The sequence below is a fragment of the Primulina eburnea genome, chromosome 1 (genome assembly GCF_022965805.1).
Source record: "Primulina eburnea isolate SZY01 chromosome 1, ASM2296580v1, whole genome shotgun sequence".
NCBI classification, from domain to species: domain Eukaryota; kingdom Viridiplantae; phylum Streptophyta; class Magnoliopsida; order Lamiales; family Gesneriaceae; genus Primulina; species Primulina eburnea.
In genome coordinates this window covers 62,945,293-62,968,770 of record NC_133101.1, presented here as the reverse complement: position 1 = coordinate 62,968,770, position 23,478 = coordinate 62,945,293, and the positions used below count along the sequence as shown (strand labels likewise).

Below are 23,478 nucleotides of genomic sequence, written 5' to 3'. Positions count from 1 at the left end.
ATTTTGTAAACATATTCAAAAGGGTATATTTACCCTAGCGCGCGGTAGAGTCGGTACATTCGTACAGAGAGACCGAAACTGATACTAGATAAAATAGATGGGTGCCAAATTTTATATAAAATTATGTATTAATCTACAAGAAAATTTCAAACTGATCGATGGTAGATTCTCCCGTTCCATTGTTTATCAGCCATGGGATGAACTAAAGACATATAAAAGGCAAGTAAAAGATGAAAATTATTTATTTGGCATTATAAACAAAGCTATAATTATATCTAAACGTGATGACTTTCGGGATAATGCATGACAAATATCAGAAGCTCACTTTTTGCAAGCTATGTATAGCTCCAATTAGTCATAAATCACAACACTCGAAGAACCAATTAATTAAAGATAAACTAGAAACCCAACAATCACATGTAATATGTTTGTTAGTCCCAAATAACACCAAACACAGTCGACCATTTCCATGAAACCAGAAAAAGATAGATATATATGTATATAGATATAGGAGCATAAAAATTAAAGAAGAAAAATATCAGAAAAGAAATACTGCATGGAGCCTAATACTTGTAATTGTCCTTACTTCAAGATATTTATAATATACGTCTCAACTTAAAATTCCGTTCCAGTATCCATTTGAATCCTCTTGTTCCTTTCTTGGATTCATTTCAGTGCTTGTGCTCGAATGTCGTTTCATGGTTCCAAAAGGGAACAGTAGGCTTTCATCAATATTATTTTCTTGGGACAATCTACCAGAATTCCCATGAAATCTATCAAAGGAGAAAGGATGGGATGGTTTGATTTCTTGAAATTGGAATCCAGAAGCAAAAGGACTGGCGTTATCATCTGCGTTAGCCAAAGGGATAGAGGGATTCAACCCCCTTACTTCAATGCCATTCCTTGAAAAATTTAGAGCTGAAAGTTGAGTAGGATTGAAGGATGGTGAAAGAAGAAATAGAGTTGATGACATTTTGGTTTTCAGTCTTGGGAAACTCTAGAAACTGAGGGATCACATGATAGTAATCTTGTGAAACTGGGAAACCAAGATTAAGATCCTGCCCCTGATCATGGCTTGTAGGGTTCTGAGATGCGAAGCTCGGAGGGTTCATATCAGGAAGCTGCTTTTGGGATGAAACTGATGGTGCAGTTGCCATTGATAATGAAGGTGAACTAATAAAAGAGCTGGATTTCTTGTTCTTTCTCGAACCACCTCCAACCGGAACATTTCTTAGGGTTCCGCCTTCTGTCCAATACCTTCTACAACTCTTGCAGAAGTATCTTGGTTGAGTGAGGCTATAGTTGTTGTAATAACAAAACTTTGTGTTGGTTGAATGGCACCTTGGACAATTTATGGCTTGGTCTTTCTGAGGCCTCACCTTTTTCTCCATTACTGCCCTTGTGCATTCATTTGGAGGAGCTGTTGCCATAGATTTTGTCCCACAAATCTCCTGAAATTAATAATAGAAAATATATCATATATAAGTAATATACGCCAGGGCTTATAATAAGGAAATGCTATACGTACTTTCATGTTTGGGATTGATGAAACTAATAAAATTAGAAAGAGATAGCAAATTACTAGCTAAATAGACGAAACTAGCTAGCTAGCTCGGAAACTTTAAAAGAAAGGAGAACAAACATTAATATTAACAACGAATTAAGAATAGTATCTTTTTCATCCTAACTAGTCTTCATCAATGCACAACACATGCAAAGAAAGGTGGGGAGCAAAGAAACGTGTAATAAATGGTGTCATGTCTCTCTCTCTCACACACTTTCTGTATTTAAGAACTGTCTCGAACAAAAGGTTAAGAGAAGACATAAAGAGGATGTAAAAAGAAAAGGTATTTCACAAGATGAAAGAAGTAATATCGATAAAGTTGTTATTGTGATTTAGTCTATTACACAAGTCAAAGACATATTCCATCCATAAAGACAACAAAATCAGGTATATATCTTCTCCAACCACATAAATGATAAGTTCAAGTTCTTCAAGGAAAACTCGGAGCACCCCGAAATAGAAAATAATTGTGATGAACAAGAAAAAACCCTTCTCACCTGAGTCCATTGAGCACCATCCATGAATCGAAACGAACGAAAAAAGGGTTAACAAAAAGGAAAAGCGATGGAGAAACTTCTCTTTTTTTAATCGTCTGCAGCTGTATGTCTTCAATTCAAGAAAGTGGATGTTATTTGAGTTGATCTAGGGTGTGTTTTTTGAGTTGGCTCTACTTTTATGGGTGATGGAAGGAAGAAGGAAAGGGATTGTTTGTTTTGACTGCACTTATTACCCTACATTTAATATATTGCCGAGCTTTAATCTATGGTATGAACTTTTGTCTGCTTTTGTTCACCATCATCCATCTTTTTCACTATTTAACTATCCCGCAAGTGCATATGTGAATGTACATTCTTTAGTGGATCTCTCTTTTTTGACTCCGGAATGAAGGAATCCTTCAATCATGACGTCTCCATGCCATTCCCACCATCCCACTACACATATATATAGCTAAATATTCTTCGTAATAAACAATTATAGATCAATATATATATGCCAAGTAACATGGTAGACTTATCAGGTAGTCGGACTTCAAATTCAAAAAAAAAAATGTGTTTTTTGTGCAATCTTTTTAAAGAAAATTGTAAACTTTGATTTACACATCCTATCTACGTGTTCTTAAAAACGTACGCCATCAAATCAAATGAAATCAAATTTCGGGATCTCTCTCTCTCTCTCTAGTTATATGACAGAATTAATCCAAAGGTTTAAATTTTTAAATGAAGGAACAATGATATCTTGTTGCATGTTGTGAAGACATGTAAAGAAAAAGACTACAATCCCTTTACGCTTTACCCATGTGTTTTCCTTTATTAATCGAAAAGGCCAATGTGTTTGCATGTTCAAAACCATCATCATGAAAGAAGAAGGAAGAAAAATCTTCTGGAAAGTGCCTTGCAGTTTTGTGAAAATAAATTTCAAAAGAATTAGTATGAACATTAATCTTTAATTTATCGAATGCATTTTTTGTCCCTTATAATCTTCCCAACTGAAACATTCTTCAACTACTTTCAAGATCAGTCCATAGAATTTAAGAGCCTCTGGATGATCTAGCTTACCAACCGGCAGAATTTCAATATTTCACTCTGCCTTTTGTTTATGATTTCGTATTTGATCCATGCATTATTTCTTGCTGCTTAATTTCAGAACCACCTCATATGTATTACAAATTTATACAATGTTTATAAATATGCTTTATTTCATGCTTTTATAAAGGGTTTTTTTTTTCCCTAGGTATATATCAATTACTTGCAAATTTGATTATCATGTCGGTGTCGCTTCACAAATAGTACTAAATTGCAAGAGAAAAAATACAGGAGACTAAAACTGAAATTCGATAACATACCGAACCAAAATAGCAAGAAGATGAATATACGAGACTAAAAATATAAATTTCTCACTTTAAAATTCAGACATGTAACATGTCTACCAAATATATTTTGGAACCACATTTGAATGCAAGTGCCAAGTGTTATCCAACCAATGAATCAGAAATAAAGTGACCAAAATGCTTCGGATTGAAGTCATAGATGTAGAATCGATTGCAAAATGGAAATAGTGGGGTTTGTTAACGATTTGAAAAACAGACCGACAAAACAAGCTTTGGTAGGCTCCAATTAGTGCGCATTAGACTGGGCAAATGGGAACGCATTTTTCCCAGCCAGCCCCAATTTATTTTTTTTTAAAAAAATTATTTAAATATTTCATGCAATAATATGTTGTATACAATATCTATGGTAAATATATCATGACACATGAAGTATGTATATAAGAATAATTAACTGCACAATCTCGTTTGCTTGTCTATACGATATTAGAAACTCATCGATGAATCTACTAAACATGCGGGTCAGAGTATTGCGTACACCTCAATATCGCATGGGGTGCACACTCACTGATCAATTTGAGTAGCTAGCCATTTGATTGTTCTGATTTTTGTATATATTTGTACATGTTACAATACATATTAACCATTCTCCATCCTTGCACGTATATTTCATGAATTCATCTCATATTTGGATGTAATGAGAATGAAATAAAAAATCCAACTAGATTTACATTTGAAGGGGAAAAAACAAAATATATTATAATCATATTTTAATAAATTGTCCTAAATATATTTATAATTTTATAAAATTATTTATGATATTGAGGGAGCTATAGATTTACATATATAAATATATTAAGAAAAATATTATGTTGATTTATCGAAATTATTATTTTAGCAGGCTACACATAAAATTAATGGAAAATTGCATTTATGTATATAGATTTATTGAAATTATTACTTTGGCAAGCTACAACTAAAATCAATGGAAAATTGCATTTATGTATATTAATCATTTTTAATGTAATTTCAGTACTCTCGATAAAAAAAATGATTAAAACTGCCAAAATTTGAAATATATTAAAATTTAATAATACAGAAAACTAACATTCCAAAAACGCAAACATACAACATCAAAATTATAATTTTCCCTCATAGGGCTAAAATTAAAGGCAAAACTTGTATGAGACGGTCTCACGGGTCGTATTTGTGAGACGGATCTTTTATTTGGGTCACCCATGAAAAAATATTACTTTTTATGCTAATAGTATTAATTTTTATTGTGAATATAGGTAGGGTTGACCCGTCTCACGGATTATGACCCGTGAGACGGTCTCACATGAGACTCACTCAAAATTAAATGTCATACTCGTTATCGAGTGACCAAATAATATATTGCATATAAAAATTTTGCCGCATGACCGCTAGCTTAGTCAAATATTACCGAAAAAATCACTAAATTCATCATTCAATACATTATTATATAATTTATATATAATGGGAGGCATCTCATGACTTAGGCTACATATTTTTCTCTCTATTGTAACGCGTTACACAAATATGGTAATATATATGTATAGTCGTCAATTGGTATTGGATCTGTTGGGTAGGTCCGTATCGACACAAAATTTAAGCAGATTGTGTTGAAATATTTTCAAGTCTTTTAAAGCTGGCCTAGATGGGTCAACCTGCGTGGGTCACGTTTTTTCTTCCAAGCACACGGGCTTGGGTTGGCCACCGTGCTTGGAAGAAAAATTAAAAAATACTACATTATAAATTTATTGTGATATATGTATTTTTTAAATGAAATTGTGAATTTTACATATTAATTATTTTGTATAAAATATAGACTTGATAAATCAATAATTATAAATTTTATTGATATTTTTTATAAATATTTATTTATGAATGAAAATTTTAATTAATTATATTACTTAATTAATTATTTTTATTTTTGTGGATCGGCCCACTTAACTCGCAACCCACCTTGGGCTGGGTTGAAGATTTCAAGCTCGCCGAGATGGCCGTCCGATCTGTCCTGCCATGGATCGATATGTTTGACAGTTGTACATACATATGGCAAACCAAACTAGGGCTAGGATCGGGTAGGGACCCGTCCCGTAACCCTCTAACCCGATCTCCGTCCCGATAAGAATTGGGAATAAAAAAAGATTCTCGATCCCGTACCCAACAAATATCGGGATCCGAATGTTCGGGATCCTGAATGTTCGGAATCGGGTCGGGAAGGGAGACAAAATCTCGATAAATATTTTTTATTTATGTCCTGAAAAGAAGGCTCTCAAATCGTGTTTAGCTTCTGATTCAGGTACTAAATATCAAGAAAACATTTCTTTTTCATTGGATTTTTCTGTTCATCTACATGTTCATGAATTCATAGGGAGCAAGAAAAGTGATCAGGTGAAGAACAAGAAGAAGAACATAATGAAATTCGCGGAAGATGTGAAACATTCAAGCAAGAAAATCAACAGTGAGTCATACATAAATGAACAGACAAAATTCAGAGAAATTCGAAAGAGTTGCGGTAATGAAATTCAGAAAATTCCTGCAAATCATGTAGCTTTGTACAGTGGGATTCTCAAGAATCGTGTGCACATAATGCAATATTCTCACTGAATTTTCATTATTATGACCAAGATTGAGTCATTCATTCTGTTCATTTTTATTTTCATCATTTCATTTTATTATTATTGTTGTTAGATATGAGAAATTAAATTTGAAGAATGTTTTAAATATTTGCACTTTTTAATATGACCTAGAGTTTGATCTGATTTATATTTATAAAAATATATATTTTAAGTATAAAATTTAATATTTATTTAATCAAATCAAATTAATAAGATTCTTTTATGTTTTATTTTGACGGATAAAATCAAATGTAACTTGTCATTGTAAAATATACCTAATATAAATATCAAATGACTAAAACATTTTAGTATTATGATTTTATTTGAAGTAAATTACTAAAATATACCTAAGCGAACAGTATTTTTCATATATCTTAAAAGCAAATGATGGGTGACCAAAAATACATTTTATAATATTCTTGATTTTTTTTAAATTTTTTTTCGTTTTCCATTTATTCTCTAACTAGTAACATGACTAACTCATTTAAGAATATATACATATAAGTTAATAAAATCTTAAATATATATAAAATAACCCAATAGTAATAGTGCTAAGAATTAGATATGTGGCTCAGCCTCGGATTGCGGGTTAAGCGGTTCAACCCAATAATTTTTTTATTTGAAAAAAAAGCATAAAAATATGAAAACAAAATTTAAAAATATATATCATTTTATGATTTCTAAATATTTTTAAAAGATATTATATTCAAGGATATAATTTTTCGATTAATAAATATTTGTATTAATTAATAATTCTACCATTTTTATACAAATAATATGATACTTATTTATTATAATATAATAATGTCAATACTTGATATTTCAAACAAAAATATTAGCAGAATTACACAATAACATATGATCTATGTCACGATCAAACAAATCACATAAAATTTTAATATAATCAATTATTTTTTAATAAAAACTACGTACACAAGTAATATTAAGGAAAAATTATTTTTTGTCTTGTATATTTGCTTATTTGAGATTTAGGTCATTTATATTATCAAACTTCAGATTTAAGACATGCATCTTTCGATTTTTGTTTATTTTCAGGGGCGGATTTAGTGTAGGGCGAACGGGGGCCACGGCCCCCCCAAAAAATTTTAAAAAAAATTTTTAGCGACGGTTGTTGCAAAGACCGTCGCCATATAGCGACGGTTATTGAGAAAACCGTCGCAACATAAACTAAGCGGCCCCTTCAAAAAATTTTAAAAAAATTTTTTAGCGACGGGTGTAACTAAAACCGTCGCAAATGTTGCGACGGTTTCTTAAAACGTCGCCATATAGCGACGGTTTTGTGAAAAATCCGTCGCAAAATAAATTAAGTGGCCCCCCCAGTGTCCACATCCTAGATCCGCCCCTGTTTATTTTAGTCTTTTTTCATCTGGAGTGTTAATATGACACTACACATGTAAGTGTCACATCGAAAAAGAACTAAATTTTCGAAAAAAACAAAGATAACAGACTCAAACTGAAATTTGATAACTCAAATCGTAAAGAGAAAAACATAAATAACAAAAAAAATTAATTTTCCCTAACATTAATAATATAATAAAAACTTAATTATACAAAAATAAATAGAAATGTAAGACATTAAAAACACATCAAATTTTAGTTTTAAATTTCCAAAATGCATTCTAAAAGTAAGTTACTTTATGCAACAATTCACAAAAAAAAATAACAAAAATTCAAAATATAATTTTTAAAAAAATTGGTGGGCCGAGCTGCCCCACCTCAACCAACAGCCCAAACAGGCTGGTCCATTTCGCCCGCCTCCAAACAAGCAACTAAATGGTTAACCTAACACGCCTATTTTTAATAGCGAGACGGGTGTCTGACCCATTTTAAAGACTACTTATAAGAATATGATCATAGGCCCGCATGGGCTTAGACCAAGGATCGAGTCTCGCAAGCGGCAGTGTGAGAGTTAAATTTCCTCCAACGAGGGGAGCTCCTTGTGCGCGGCGTAGCCTTAGGGGAGCTCCTTGTGCGCGGCGTAGCATAAGGTCTAGCTGCTGCTGGTTGGCTGGTCACCATGATTTACCTCCTCCCACATTCCTGTCGGACCGGAGGTGAGGGACGTCTAAGGTGAGCGATTTCACCTTTGGAGCAATAAGAATATGATCATAGTGGTACCAGATACAACGATGGAGTTGGGTAAATATTTATTTCGCGAATCCATATTTGGAAAATGTATAGCTTTCAATAATCCATCGTACTAAATAGTGTACCAATGCAGCTCACTTGGGGATGTTTATTTATGGATATGTGTGAGTGTGTTCTTTATGAGGGCTTCATCGATCACCTGCATAGTTTCCTAGTATATAAAATTTATTTATTTATATTATATTGATCACTCCCTTCCAGATACTAAGCAAGCTGGCCTAGAAAGGTACGTACTAGCTAGTTTATAGAGAAAATAATCACAAGTTAAAAGAAAATACAAGTAAATATTATGAGAGGTTGCTGTTCTGAGATGGTGCTACAGAAAAAAGGTCCATGGACTGTTGAAGAAGATGAATTGCTAATGAATTATATTCGCGGTCATGGGGAAGGCCCCTGGTCCTGGAAGTCCTTGCCCCATAGAGCTGGTACGTACTAATTTACATATATATATTCATCTTTCTATTTTTACTCATGTTGCATCGCCATATATATATGTGATACATGTCTGGATTATGGTATTTACGTGCCTAGCTCATGCATATATACACAAGTACTGAATCAATCATATATACGTATCGATTATGATCAAGGGCTGCTTAGATGTGGAAAGAGCTGCAGGCTTAGATGGATGAACTATTTGAGACCCAATATCAGGAGAGGCAACATCACTCCGGATGAAGATGACATTATCATTAGAATGCACATGCTCCTTGGAAACCGGTGGTCCCTCATTGCTGGTCGTCTTCCAGGTCGAACTGATAATGAGATCAAGAATTACTGGAACACCCGTCTTAGTAAAAAAAAGAAGTTCCAAGGCAATATTCTCCCTCTCGGCATTCCCCGGTTACCCTTCAGGCAAGGTAAAAATGACCCTGATCTCAATGCTAGTAACAACAAAGGCGATATCAACAATAAAAACGTTGTGGGTGCAGATCATGTTTATGATCATGAGCCCAAATACAAGAAATATGAGAATGTGGAAAATACCGCAAGGGTTAAATTTTCTACTCCTAAACCAATTAATGGAATCAATACTACTTCTAGTTCAAGAGTCGAAGTTTTGGCCCCAAAGCCGATTAGGGTTTCAGCTTCTTATTCATCGAAGGCAGATACACATGCTAGCAATATTACTTCTGCTTTGGGTAATGCCAACAATAATTCTTGTAATGGGCGTGGTGAAAACTGCAAACTAATCGAGGAAGTTCATAATTTTTTTGATAACGAGGATATCGAAGATAAAAATCACGGCTATGAGATTTTTACCGATTGTTTGGGGATTTATGATGGATGTTTGAAAGTTCCACATCAAGGGAATACAGAAAATTTAGTCAATAATGAGCACAGGACTCTAGAGATGGTTTATGAAGAGTATTTCCAGTTACTCCACAGTTAAGATTGATTTGGTTGATCCTTCATACAATTTAGATTCTTATCTTGAATCATGTTTGTCGTTTGATAAAGCAAATACTATGCAATAATTTACTGAGTTTAATTATATGTTATCATCGAGAAATAACGAGGTTGAGTTCGGATGTGTTTTAAAAGGGAACTGAATTAATAACCTCGACTTCCTAGCTAGTTCTATATGTGAGCAATTTTAATATTTTTGACAATGTAATCACATCTTATGTATTTGAATGTATGACAACATACAACAAATGTTTTTACAGTTGAAATGCAATAATTTTTGCAACACAACACTATAAAATGATTTTTTTTTTAAAAAAAAAAAAAACCAAAATACTACAACCTTGCTAAATTTTTTTAAAAAAATGTGATATTTTATATTATTATATTTTGAATTGTATGCAGAAAATATGATGAAATTTTATTTAAATACAACAAAATGGTTTAGAATCATATTAATTTTTTTATAGGGATTTATGAGCATTTTTTTAAAAATATAGGAAGCTAAAAGCTTATTTATTTTTCAGAGAAGATGATTAGTTCTTTGAGATTTATTAGCCATGGATTTCTCTATCATTAACAATAACGAATTTGCTCGCTTAAATGATAGCATCTAGGTATAAAACGAACCAACCCACTTACGAATTATTTGGAGATCGATTCGGTAAAAATCTAGATTATTAGTTAATCTTATCAAGTCGAGCTTAAGGTTGACAATTTTATCGAACTGAGCTTGAGCTTAAAGATATTCACCTCATGAACTCGCGAACGTGCTCGTTTATAGATTCGCGAGCATGTGTGAGCTCGAGCTCAGCTCATTTTGTGGCTCTCGAGCTCGGCTCGTTTAATTGTTCGCGAAAATGTTCATTTACATGGCTTGTTCAAGTTTTGTTTAGTTGTTAGGTTTGTGATCTTTTTGGTTACTTATGGATGGATTTACACTATTTGTCTTAGTTTAACATTTGTTTGTAAAAATACATTTTATTGTATGATCAATCTCGATTCTATTTTTAACGAGCTCGATTGTATGCTTAACGAGATCGAAAACAAAGTTGCTAAATGCATGAGTCGAGCTTGTTCAATATGATAAACGAGCTATTAAGTAATCGAGCTCAAGCTATTTACGAACTAAGTAATTTCAAAACGAGTCCAACTCGAACCTCGTAATAAAAACTCGAATCGAGCTCGAGCTCAAATCTCGTACTCTTCTACTCGGTTTTGTTGGTTTACATCCCTAATAACATCCTTCTTCGATAACCGAAGAGGATATGCATGACTGTAATGGTCTCTCCTCCCTCTCTTTTAATGATGATATTATTCAGCAGGTTAATGGCGAATTATGATTAATTAAGTTTGCATTCTTTTCATCTTCATACGAGAAACACTTCCCTTCCTCTACCATACCAGATCTTCAATTTTACACTTGTGACATGAGCATCACACTTCTGACCTTCCATAATATGATCGTGTATTTATTATTTCTCATCCCAGACAAAGGTCTTCTTTACACGTAAATAAGATCTTCTCGTTCATGTAGAGCGTATGTAAAGATATATTACGCATGACACTGATATTTTTTCTTAGAAATTGAGGAATAAATATAGCAATCTAGCTCGAACTTGAAGAAATGGACATTCCTACACTTGCCTTCGACAGGACGTGAAAAGCGAATCTCAGGGCAAAGGCGGTGAATTTCTTCAGAGTGCGTCGAAAAGAGGATAGCTTTATTCTAGCTAGTTGAGGGGGCACAAGACAGAACAGAGCCAAAAGTTCGATGAGATGGTTACAGAGGTAACAATAGAAGAACAGCAGTGAAAATTATAGAAGGTGGTGGTATCAGCGATGGGGACATGGGAAAAGAAGGCTCGGATGAATTAATGGTTCCCAAATCCCAACAACACGTTCGAGTTGGTAAAATAGATAAACATTTGATCTTGATTCTTTACAACATCTTTTCGAGCCACCTTATCACATTATGTTCACTCAGTGGTCTGTTAAAATTGTGTGGTTTGTAGGGTATGATGTTAGCTCGGTTTTAATAAAGAAGTTTTGCTTCACAGAAAAACAAATACCACAAGAATGGAGGTCTACGACATAAATGCAGAAGCTAAATCTCAAAACCTTCACAAATTAACAGATATTCCACCTCCAGTATGTAATCGTACACCAAATACAGAAAACAACCGGAAAAGTAAATGCATAGGCACAAGTACAACATTTGGGCAACGTTTACCATACGTTGATACCTCACACAAATTATCCACGGGGTCACAGAGGAGTACGCGTGGTTGTGGTAGGGAGTTTATCGGTGGTGGAGCGGTATGAATCGGCAGCGAAAGAAGGTTGCTTGGTGAGCATAAGGGGGCGGTCCTTCGACTCGTCGTCGGTGGAGAGGTTGATGCAGGAGCAACGCTCCAACGAAGCGAAGAACGCGGTCGCAACACCCGCCCCCACCCAGCAGGCCGCCCGGTCCAGCTTCTCGCACTTCTTGAGTCCGCATCTGCTCTCCGCGACGTCGTTATGGGACATCTTTTTCTCCTCCTCTTTGCCCTGAATAAATTAATTCGGACACAAAATAGACAGTGAATTGCCGAAGCGGGATATATATAACCAAAATTGAATATGTAATCGCTGATGCGTACAAGAAGAAGAAGTTAAAAATGGCGATGGCTTTTTGCTGCTGCTGATTCATTGTTGCTGTGCTCTGTGAATATCATAAGTTATTTATAAAATAAATAACAATCCTGAAACTCAACAGCGCATCTAGTGTAGTGGTATCATAGTACCCTCCCACGGTACTGACCGGGGTTCGATTCCCCGGATGCGCAGTTCGACAATCGAACCGTTTTGCTATTTTCCCTTTTGGGCCAAAAATGATTGATAGCCCATTTTTGAAATATTTTTGCTATATGTGCTTTCCTTTCGCTTAATTGATTGATTTTAGATATTTATATTATACTAGTGGTTGTATCGATTTCGTGACTTCACTATCAAGCTAACTCAATAGTCACACTGGACAAATCACATGAAAAAACTCTAAAAAAATCAAAAAATTATCGGTACCCGAGACGTTAAAAATAATTGAAAAAAATAGGGTAGTTTGAGAGAAATCTTGGCTTGGAAATTTAGTGAGCCGAGCAATGAAGGTCCACTGGACACATGTCCAAAGGCATTTGCTGAATCAGCCATCAGTTTTCCACCTTGGAGTTAAAACTAAGTGCTTATCTTGATCGCTGGAAAAGTATTTCCTTCTTCGAAAATACAAACTATGTTCAATATACGTAGATATGGGCGTCGAGTCATTTAAAATAACAGATGGATTTCGACTTTCATATATGAAAATTTTCAAATCCATTGGCCTCATTTTACATCAAATACATTTGAAATCCATAGATTCATGTTTTTGTTTTACTGTACTCGCAAAATATCCTTCTTCTTTCATGTGGATGGAGTCAAACCTCCCACCGTCGGAAAAAAATCTCAATTTTGTCAACTTAACTTGGAAATTATCGGGAAAAGGGGATTGAATTTGGTGACATATTTCATTCCCTCAAGTAAAACTAATTGATTGGTTATAATAATCTTGAGTAGATAGATTCACGCAACTTTGACGATTATGTAGGTACTACCATTTCGTTAGTGATAGGTCATTTTCACTGTACAAACCATGCCAAAAATAAATATCACCAGTTGGCAATAAAGATAATATTATTAATAATATTAGCAACAACAAAAAATGTGGTCCAAATACTTTTACCTCACTCAATTGTTTTTGTTAAAATCTATCACTACTAGGTATTTTATAAATTTTTATTTTCTAATTAAATAGATGTTATTGAATCTAATTTAATTAAGATAAGTTGGCCCAATTACACATAAATTTAAATGTCCAAAATCTAAACTCATTAACATACAAATTAAAAATTATAAAAAGAATTCCTAGGTTATTTGAAGCATATAGCAGCCAAAATCACCCACTATACACACATTAAAATTCGAAAAACACATTTCTAAATTTCTTTGACGCATTATTCAAACTTTATTATAGATGTTTTGATTATTTTTGCATGAAAAATAGTTATGCTCGATTGGTTTAATGATAGAACTAATATTTCAAATATTTTGACGATTTTATGATTGTTTATTTAATGTTACATGATACTCCGTCTCAATTTTTTTTTGTTTTTTTTATTGTTCTATATACATAGTTTCTAAAATTTAAATAAGATTGGCAATTATTATTAAAATTTGAATATTATTATTTTATTAAGTAAGAGAGGTACAAAGCAATAATAACTTAGCTATTCATTAGTTATTACAAAACTATTAAATGTTAAACCAGTAATTATCAAAATTAATTCTTTCCGAAAATAATAATCATAATAAAGATATATAAAATTTACCTGCGTAAAAGCAATAATAATGAATAGCCCGACATCTCATCCGGAGACAGAAGCTCTTCACGCGACAACGTTGCACGTGAAAGAGAGCAGTTAGCAAACCTCCACTGTCCTGATAATTGATCATCGATTAGGCGAAGAAATAGAAATAAGCAAAAGCCAATTTCTGTAGAACATCGGTAGAACTCGTCTATCGGATCCAAACCACTTTGCCTTGTTCTTTCACTGTTTCATCCAGTTTGCTTTGATTTTTGTTTGCAGGTTTCTCTCTGCCCCTGCCCTCATATACACACATATCTCTATGTGTGTGTGTGTGTGTGGTGTTTGTTTTTAATGGCTGATTTTTTTTGGTAATTCTGCCATTTAAGATCTGGGTTTGCTGATTTATGTGGCCTGTTAGTTCTTTTAATGTTTGCTAAGAGTTTTTAGTGGACAACTTAAATTTGCACATGGGTTTGGTGATGATGTAGTAGTTTACATGCATGGTTTTTGCTTTGTTTTTAGACCGATTGTACGTTACTTTGAGCCTCGGGATTTCGATAATTACCTTTTTTTAATCTCTGAGTTTAATGCTGTGGAATTGCTGATAATTTCTGGATTGTGTTGATTATGAAGCATTTGCCTTTTGAATTCTTCTTTTAGGAGAAACATGTGATTTTGCTTGAATCGATGACAATTTACAGAAAGTTTGGGTCTTCTTTACGTCTATTAGTGGTCGACCTAGCAATACAATTAGCATTCAATTCTCCTAGAATTTTGGTGGATTATTCTTACCCAATTGAAAAGAGGGATTTTGAATAATTTGTTAATGTGGCGAAGTCTCAACTTGAGCGCCTAGAGGTTGGAATTTGTGTAGTGTTTCAAACTATGTTCGTATCAGCTTATGTCGGAATGTATTAATTTATTTCTTGTGAAGCCGTATCTTGAAGATGAGACTGATCCACTTTGCATTCATTTGTTCATTTATTTTCAAGTCAAACTGCCGATACAAATTTACAGAAGATTTTCTTTTACACTTTTTTAGCATGAGCTTATAATGGCCTTAGCTGAAGTAAGAGCTGCTTGGCAGAGAACTGCCAATCGATGCTTTGTTCAAGAAGACGCAAAAAGAGCACCAAAATTGGCTTGCTGCTCGTCCGCACCTCCATCTGTCAAACAGACTGAAACAGAGCTTCCGAGTGCTGGTGGTGGTCAAGAGATCCCCACCACATGCTCTGTACCTTTTAATCCCAATCCTTCATATTCTAACTTATCCCCCAGTTCAAGATGGTGGCTTCAGATGCAGCCAAATTATGGGTATCAGAAGGGACTGGTGGCTGACAATCTTACTTCCCTCGAACCTGGTAAGGAAACAACCTGTCAAATGCGTGATAGCTCAGATATCCTTCCGAAGAAAGAAGATTATTTTGGTACCATTGATCAGAGTGAGCACACCAAAGATTCAATTGATAATCAATGTAGAGTTTTTTCCACTTATGTAAAGAAAGATCTTATAGTTGAGGATGAAGAGTTAAAACCTCTGCCTAATAAGGATTGTCATGAGCATTATTTGAGTTCCGAATTTCATTGGATGGGAACAGAGAAAAATATTCCATGGTGGCGAACAACAGATACAGAAGAATTGGCTTTGTTAGTTTCACAAAGGTCGCATGACCTGGTACAAAATTGTGACCTTCCTGCGCCACAGAACACTTGTGTCAAGAAGGACATGGGTGTTTATATATACGGCTTCAGTAATGACGGAATTTCGACCTCATCACCAGCTCGTAAGTCGTTGAATGCTGGGGGTCACCACCATTTAACTGCTCATAAATATTCGTCAAGCAGCCCAACTGCCGGAGGTGTCCACAAAAAGCTTAGGATGTCTGCTGAAGTTAAGACAATAAGGTTCTATTTGCTTTTGTTTTAACTTAGTATATAGCGTTCCTTTTTAACACCACTCTTTTAGAATATCCTTTGAAAGTTTATGTAGTCTGAATAGGTAGATTCTTGGAAGTTCTTGCGCATCAGCTTTCTTTTGTGTTAATATACATAGTCGTTATGTCAAGCATCGACTTTTGTGACCTTAAATCAGGGATAGCCCAATGCAAGAAAGAATGTCGAAGATGCATACATTTGAGGATGGCGTAAAAAACGCTCCACTTTTAGAAGCACTGCGTCATTCTCAGACGCGAGCCAGAGAAGCCGAGAAAGCAGCCAATCAAGCGACTGCGGAGAAACAAGACGTTCTCAAGCTTGTTCTTAGGCAGGCATCCCAGTTGTTTATGTATAGACAATGGCTCCAACTTCTTCAACTCGAGAACGTGTACTTTCAATACAAGAACAACCACGCTGGTTCCACCGTTTTCCCAATAACATTACCTTGGATTCCTCGAAGAACTGGGATAATGACGAAAAGCGAGCAAAAATATGCCAGTAGAAAACCGAACAAACGATCACGTCTCCATCCATTTGATGTTAACAAATATGCAGTCTTTTTCGCATTAGGAATGGGCTTAGTTGGTGCTGGATTTATGCTTGGATGGACCATTGGGTGGCTTTTACCGGCTTGGTGAATTAATCTGGATGCTAGCATCCTTCAGGATTTTGAGGATTTAGGTTTGCACAGCCTTTAAAAGATGTATTTCCCCCAATTCCATGTACATGCACGTGTTTATGTTTTCTTTCCTCTCAAATCCTCTTTCATGTGGTTGTTGTCATTGGTGTTCACTATGTAACTTTTGGGTTAATGCAATATTCTGCAAGTTATGTTTGTCACGTAAACCACACTGGACAAATTTTATATCAAAATCTCATTCAAAAAAGTGTTGGTATATGAAATCAAAATTTTGATCATTAATCAAGTGCTCATAAACTCTACCAAAAAAAAAAAGTGTTGGGGTAAATATGCATGATTTTTTTTCTCCACCAAAAAAAAAGATTTGAAGATTCCTGTATTCAGCATCCAGTAGCTGACACCCGTTTTTAAGTCCATATAGCGAAACCGTGTTCTCTTTTACCCGATCCGAAAATCAAACCCGGATTGATTTGGGTGAATATCTGAAGCCTGCAATTGAAAAGTGAGGGCCGAACAGCGGGGAAGAACCACAAAGCCAGGAAAAAAACAAGGCGTATAAAATCGATCAAAAAATGCCGGTGATGGAAAAGCTCAGACTTTTCGTGGCCCAAGAGCCTATTGTTGCCGCTTCTTGCCTCATCGCCGGCGTTGGTGAGTACTTCAACTGTTTTTTGTATAAATTTACGAATAGCTACTTGTAGATTCATCTACATGTACGTATTTTTTCAATTTGATTTGCTGTCTTGCAAGGCCATGTTTATTTTAATACTCTTTCGTGTTGCTTCATTTTGTTGCACTTATCAGTGATTTTTCGAATCAGATTTACGGATAATTTGAGTTGGGATTAAAATTTGGGTTTTTCTGGGAAAAATTATTTTTATTATGATGAAATTACTTTGTTTGCTTTCCTTTTTCCGCGGCAATTTCTGTTTTCTGTGAGTTTGCTGAAGGGGGGGAAGATTGGAATAATTTTTTAGGAGCAACCCTTATAGCTTGACGGGAAATTGGATCAAACTTCCATTTGTGCAGACTGACAAGTGACAACTAGATGGAGTATACTTTTAGTTATTGATGACGATACAGCTGAGAATGGATTCATTGTGTTTTTCATGTACTACAATTTCGGACAATCTGTGTCGTGTGCTACTCTACAAATCTGTGTGACGACGAGCGAAAAAAATATTGTTGTCCTTCTCTGTTTATATGAGATGTGGCAAAGTTACGATATACTATATCGAGTGTATGTATTGTTAGTGTTGCTGTATTCTTAGTATTTACAGCCTTTCAATGGAAGTGCTATAAGTGAGAGGGATTTATCACTCCTGAGATTTGAACCACAGTGGATTGAAGCATTCTGCTGAACCTGTGTTTGGTGCAAGCCATTGATATACTTTTACTATGTGAAGATCTATGATTAGTCATCTTAGTACTCTAATTTGGATGGCTGCAGGACTCTTCCTTCCGGCTGTAGTAAGGCCTATCTTGGATTCTCTGGAAACATCAAAGCAAGTACCTCAACCTGCTTTAAGTGATGTAAGTGAATTGCTTCTCGGTTGTTACGGATATTCTCACTTGCATAGCCTTTCTAATTATCTTGCTAGATGTAGACCCTCTCCTGCTCTGATTTTCTTGTATAGCAGAATCTGTTTTTAGGATGATCATATTTACCAGTGATGTTCCTAAAATATAGGTTATAATATTTTACTCCTTTCAGTCTTCCATGTGCCTTCTAAATGTTTCCATCCTGGAAGGAGAAGGATGTCATAACCTCCTCTGATGAAATGAAATTTCATTACATTTTCATGAAATATTTTTTCCTGCACTTTGCAATTTAGTCACCACGTATATGTTCTGGTTTGTGGTGCTAGTATGATTTTCTTGCATCTCCTGAATTCTGTTATTTGGCAATCACAGTTAACATATTCAACCATGGTTGACCTTATAGTTACTGTAACACCCGCCCTCAATCACAATTTTGTTTCCTTATTTTTGTGAAATCTTCTTGTTTTCCTACCAATTGCCGCACGATGCATGCTGTTGCAGACACATCGATACTTGTCATTTATGCTAATGCTACCATTTTTTTACCATATTTAATTCTTACTTCATAGATGTTTGCCTGAAAAAATTTAGGAATTTGCAAAATCGACCTGTAGTATGATCTATCTTTATATGGGTATCCTTGGCTCCTTGCCACTAACCTCTCGAGCACTCACTCGGAATATGTGTCACTTCTTACCAAATTATCATGAATTCTCCAATTAATTATGAATCAGATCAAAATTTTTGAATTTTCTGAGTTGGTTTATGGTGTTTAATGACACATAATGAAGGAAAACTAATTTAGGACATTCTATATCCAATTTTGATGTCATCTTCTCTTGTTGTCTTGGGAATGAGCTTGTGATGGTATGTCATATTGAGTCTGACTTAGACCATCTCCAATCATGGCACCACATTGGTGCCACACCATTGTGGTGCCATCATTTTTCACTCCAATCCAGCACCAAAACTGGCGTTGGATTGGAGCAGCTCTACAAGCTGCGCCACAATTTTTTTTTATTTTTTATTTTTTTTAGTTTTTAATTTGATTAATTTAATATAAGTGTTTAATATTTAATTAATTAATATTTTTTTGAAATTTTAATTGTAAATTTTTTAATATTTTGATTAGAAATTAATTAAGTGTAAAAATAAAAAATAAAAAAACACAGATTAAATTAATAATGCGTTAAAATGGTACAAATTACGAACAAAAAACAACAAAAATTACGAAACAATAAACAAACTACGACAACTAACAAACCATAAAATTACGAAACATAAAAAAAATTACGTCAAAAAAGATTTTTAGTAATGCGGTAAACCAGACCCCGATCTTCCAATATCTCCAAAATAAGATCCGAAGTTGTCATTTTCTCGACGTTCATCTTCAAGTCTTTTTTGCAATATTTTTTTTAAATATATAAATTATAATATTTAATTATCATTATATTATCAAATTATAAATAATTAACATAAAACAGAAATATTAATATTGAAAAAAAAAAGAATATTCTTGAAATATTCTATTGTAGTGTAAGATGTAGTGCAATGTGCTTGGAGATGATTTTAGTGTAACACCAATGTAGTGCAGTGGATTGGAGATGGCCTTGCCATCTCCAATCATGGCACCACAATGGTGTGGCACCATTGTGGTGCCATGAAGTTTCACTCCAATCCAGCACCAAAGTTGGCGCTGGATTGGAGCAACGCCGAAAATTGCTCCACACATTTTTTTTTAGTTTTTTTTTATTTTTTATTTTTGTTTTTAATTTGATTAATTTTGTATTATTGTTTAATATCTAATTAATTAATATTTTTTGAAATTATAAATTTTTTGAAATTTTAATTATAAAATTGTTAATATTTTGATTTAATATCAAATAAACGTGTTTTTTTCAATGATATTTTGATTGTATTAACATATAGTTTGTATTAAATAATTGTACGTAAATCAAATAATTATTTCGTTAATATGAAATAATTAATTCACATTTTAATATATAAATTAAAATATTTAAATATATAAATTTTAATATATTAATTATAATATTTATAGAACCTTGGAGATGTATGATCTATTCCTGAAATGTGGGAAATGGATATGGAGTGGTGGTGGGCATCGAGGTCTTGCTGTTAATTGTAGGGAGACCTAACTGACTGGTATAAAGAGTGGGGTATAGTCAGATGTCACGGTGTATTCCTGTTTTATTATCAGAGGCATCCTCAATCATATACGATTATTTATGACATATCATTCAAGACTTAAATATGCATGGCAAGCCTATGCTGGAAAACAAATCAACTGTTGACGTTAATTGATGGCGTGAAATATGAAGTGTCAGTTCACATGCATTAGAGTGCTGGGCCAAAATAATTTGTTGATGCATGTGGACATGTTTCATCATAAGAATGTGACGTTTTTTGTCTGGTTCTGCTTCTGCTTCATTAATTTCGCGTAATTTTTGGGAGTGATTTGCAGCACTAAAGAGTTTTCTTCATCTTTTTATCACCGAATTGAATTTGTTCTCTCTTTTTCACAGGTAGTTGCCAGTATGACCGGCAAGAAACAGGGTTGAGAATTTGAGACCAGATAAGGTCGTAGTCCGCTATGTGTCTGTTTTTTTTCTTTCCATAATGATCGGAGAGCAGAATAAATATTTGGACATGTATTTCAAAATGAGTGTGTAAAAAAAGCATCGTATGGTTGATTTGCTATTCCTAGCATTTATGTTAATCTACACTCGTTATTCCTTTGTGCTTTTGCGTAATGTTTGACTATCAGTGGCTGCCTTTATTTCCCATTTCTTTTTCCAAATTCCAATCATCTCACAGTTTTAACCAATAATGGTATATCTGTTGATGTTATTCTTTTGCAAGTGTCTCAAAGACTTTTTTAGTACGAAATAAGGCTAGAGGGTACATTCTTACAAAATGCGTAGATAAGATGCTAATTGTAGAGCTTCACATTGTAGGCAACAGATGAGATGTTCAAATACTATAGCAATGCTAGTATACTACTTCAGAATGGACATTACTTCTGCGATTTCTTGGCACTCTTCCATGGTATAACTTGCTTTATACCTTCATATATAGTAGCCTGAAATTAAGACCAAAATGTGATACAAATTAAAAAAAAAATCCAGCTTTAGATACTATATAATATTTGTGGAGTGTAATCATGAAAAGGGATCAAAACGATAATTTTTATTTTGCCACCGAATGAATTCCTTATATTTTGAGAATTGTCAGCTCGTCACTGCGGGCCACAAAAGCAGAGACCTGTCCCCATTCCCCCTCAACATTTACTTTCTTGCACATTGACCACCCAAATCAATTTTTAACCTACTGTGTGGCAATAATTGATTGCTAAATTTTCTTGGTGAGGGTTTTAAGTTTATAGTTTACCGATTCATCAGGGCCGCCTAATCACCGCCACAATGTAATTTTCCGACTTGCTTTTGTCATGTCGAATAGTTTCTTTAACTTTATCTCAGGTGCTTCAACATTCTCCACTCCAATATTTTACTTTTAGAATACAACAATTAGGCTAGTAAAAAAATCTAAGGTGTGAAAGAAAGAAATGTGAAAGAAAGAGTGGAAAATTTACCCAGAGGTAATTGTGAGTGGTTGGCCTAGAATCAGAGACTCTGGAGATGCTCCCAGTTCTTCTCAGCTTTCCCTCCATCTTCACTTTCTTGCAGCTCTCGGTATCACTGCCACGGCCAGCAATGGAGGACGGAGAGAACCCTACAACGTCCCCACCAAATTCCCTTTTACCACCCCTCCATTTCAAAGTTGTCCTGCTCAAAAACCCTGACGATGTTCGCCTCCCGCTGCTCTTCTTACCAATCCATATATCGTCCAGCGCACTGTCAGGGCTGGCGCTGCTGTAACTGTCGAAGGAATCGTGGTTATCCCTAAAGAAGCTGAACGAAGAGAACTTGGGGCGAGCGAGATTGTAAGGGCCGTCGAGAACTGCAGTCGGGGAGGACGTCTTGGTAATTTTGTCGGAGGACTCCATGATCAACGGCATTCGGCAGGGTGGAAGCTCCAAGAATTTGACCTCGGGCTCAGGTAGAGCGATGAGAGCTGTGCAGAGTCGGGGCTTTCCAGGCTCCTCCTCCCATTTGAACGGCACCGACACCAACATCTGCAGCGGCGGAGTCGCCGTACCTGAAGCATGGAATATCGTTTAGAAGCAGAAATTTCGCTGTTGCCTGTTAGATTAATCTTAAAGGAGATTATACTAGAGTAGTTTCATCTTGTTTACCTGATCGGTGAGGTGAGTGTGGGAGCTTAGGTTTGAGAAATAAACTGGAATAGACCCCAACCCCTCCTGTGTTTCCATGGCTGTGTGGATTTGCTTTGGTTGAGGTGTTTTAACAAGGGACAGGACCAGTTTTGTGGGGTTTCACAAAATATACATTTAATACAAAATTTCATGTACCTTTGCTCTTAATTTGCATGTGCTGTAATGGTCAAATAATCAATACAGCTTTCTTTATTATTTGATATTAACTTGGTGACAAGTATAAGTAGAAATCAGAGACTTTCTATGTGGAATCCAGGAATCTTCACTGTGTTCTTAATACAATTCTTTTGAGATAATCGATAGAGTTCTTGACAACATTTCATATCTAACTCCCTCAAGTTCAGCGTGCATCTCTAATTAAGTTACGATCAAAATATAGATTTAATGTAATTTTATCCACAGAGAAAATCCAAAATGAAATGGGTTTGAGAATTTTTCAAATCATTTAATCAAATCAAGAACGGGTATGCGTGTTATTCTCATTTCCGAACTCGTCTCTTGATGATAATATCATTATTACTACTAATAATAATGAGTTTTCTTAATAATCTTAAAAAAAAACTCAAATTTGTGACATCAAAATTCAGTTCGTGATTCAATTCGTCACCTCCTTATAATTATATGGTTTCATTTTTTGTTTATTAAAACCGTGAATTACAAAAGATTGTATTGTTTAAGTAATATTAGTATTTTGTTTCAAAAAAAAGTAATATTAGTATTTATATACTAGACCCAAAGGAAGACTTAATCTTCGGAGAGATTAAATGGGAAATCTCCCGTTAGAACTTACGAGGCATTTGCCATTAAATACGATGTTTACTTCGCATAGAGACTGCAGACATATGTCTCATGCTACGTGCTCTGTCTATTCAATGACTGATTTTTTTTTTAAAAAAATATCACTAGAATATTGGAGAAATTAATTTTTTTTTATAAAATAAAATTAGAGAAAGACGATATATTCTTATACATTCTGTGGTGGCGTTTTGCACTGCCATGCATGCATTGGATTTTTTACAGCCACATAAAAATACTAAATATTCATAAGAATGTT

General features: G+C 34.5%; 4 protein-coding genes, 1 long non-coding RNA gene and 1 other non-coding gene across 11 annotated transcripts; 4 read left to right on the top strand and 2 right to left on the bottom strand.

Moving 5' to 3' along the window:
• Positions 1 to 311: 311 nt before the first annotated feature.
• LOC140839467 (dof zinc finger protein DOF3.7-like) lies at positions 312 to 2,325 on the bottom strand. Its single transcript, XM_073206187.1, is given in 3 exon segments — positions 312 to 949; positions 951 to 1,451; positions 2,062 to 2,325. Coding segments are annotated over 3 exon segments (864 nt in total). The 5' UTR covers positions 2,086 to 2,325; the 3' UTR covers positions 312 to 610.
• Positions 2,326 to 8,417: 6,092 nt separating this feature from the next.
• On the top strand, positions 8,418 to 9,678 carry LOC140813852 (uncharacterized). The gene is made up of 2 exons (XM_073172626.1): positions 8,418 to 8,628; positions 8,794 to 9,678. Exons 1-2 carry the CDS (start codon positions 8,493 to 8,495, stop codon positions 9,594 to 9,596), a joined length of 939 nt encoding a protein of 312 aa, XP_073028727.1. The 5' UTR covers positions 8,418 to 8,492; the 3' UTR covers positions 9,597 to 9,678.
• Positions 9,679 to 12,367: 2,689 nt separating this feature from the next.
• TRNAG-CCC (transfer RNA glycine (anticodon CCC)) lies at positions 12,368 to 12,438 on the top strand. Its single transcript has one exon. It is a non-coding gene; the product is annotated as a tRNA-Gly (tRNA).
• Positions 12,439 to 14,037: 1,599 nt separating this feature from the next.
• Positions 14,038 to 16,706, top strand: LOC140839426 (uncharacterized). Of its 6 annotated transcripts, none has more exons than XM_073206162.1 (3): positions 14,038 to 14,189; positions 15,035 to 15,897; positions 16,085 to 16,706. In XM_073206162.1, exons 2-3 carry the CDS (start codon positions 15,047 to 15,049, stop codon positions 16,563 to 16,565), a joined length of 1,332 nt encoding a protein of 443 aa, XP_073062263.1. In that variant the 5' UTR covers positions 14,038 to 14,189; positions 15,035 to 15,046; the 3' UTR covers positions 16,566 to 16,706. The 6 variants fall into 6 exon arrangements, with proteins under 6 accessions (XP_073062263.1, XP_073062221.1, XP_073062253.1 ...); XM_073206120.1 differs by having other exon boundaries at positions 14,044 to 14,271; XM_073206152.1 differs by having other exon boundaries at positions 14,044 to 14,271; positions 14,985 to 15,897.
• A 273-nt stretch (positions 16,707 to 16,979) lies between these two features.
• LOC140839462 (uncharacterized) lies at positions 16,980 to 21,864 on the top strand. The gene is made up of 4 exons (XR_012119733.1): positions 16,980 to 17,218; positions 18,018 to 18,100; positions 20,653 to 21,204; positions 21,724 to 21,864. It is a non-coding gene; the product is annotated as an uncharacterized lncRNA (long non-coding RNA).
• On the bottom strand, positions 20,653 to 22,545 carry LOC140839453 (uncharacterized protein At4g00950-like). The gene is made up of 3 exons (XM_073206171.1): positions 22,383 to 22,545; positions 21,720 to 22,285; positions 20,653 to 21,209 (listed from the first exon to the last, which is right to left on the bottom strand). The coding sequence occupies exons 2-3, from the start codon at positions 22,260 to 22,262 to the stop codon at positions 21,144 to 21,146; spliced, it is 609 nt and encodes a 202-aa protein (XP_073062272.1). The 5' UTR covers positions 22,263 to 22,285; positions 22,383 to 22,545; the 3' UTR covers positions 20,653 to 21,143.
• Positions 22,546 to 23,478: the final 933 nt, after the last annotated feature.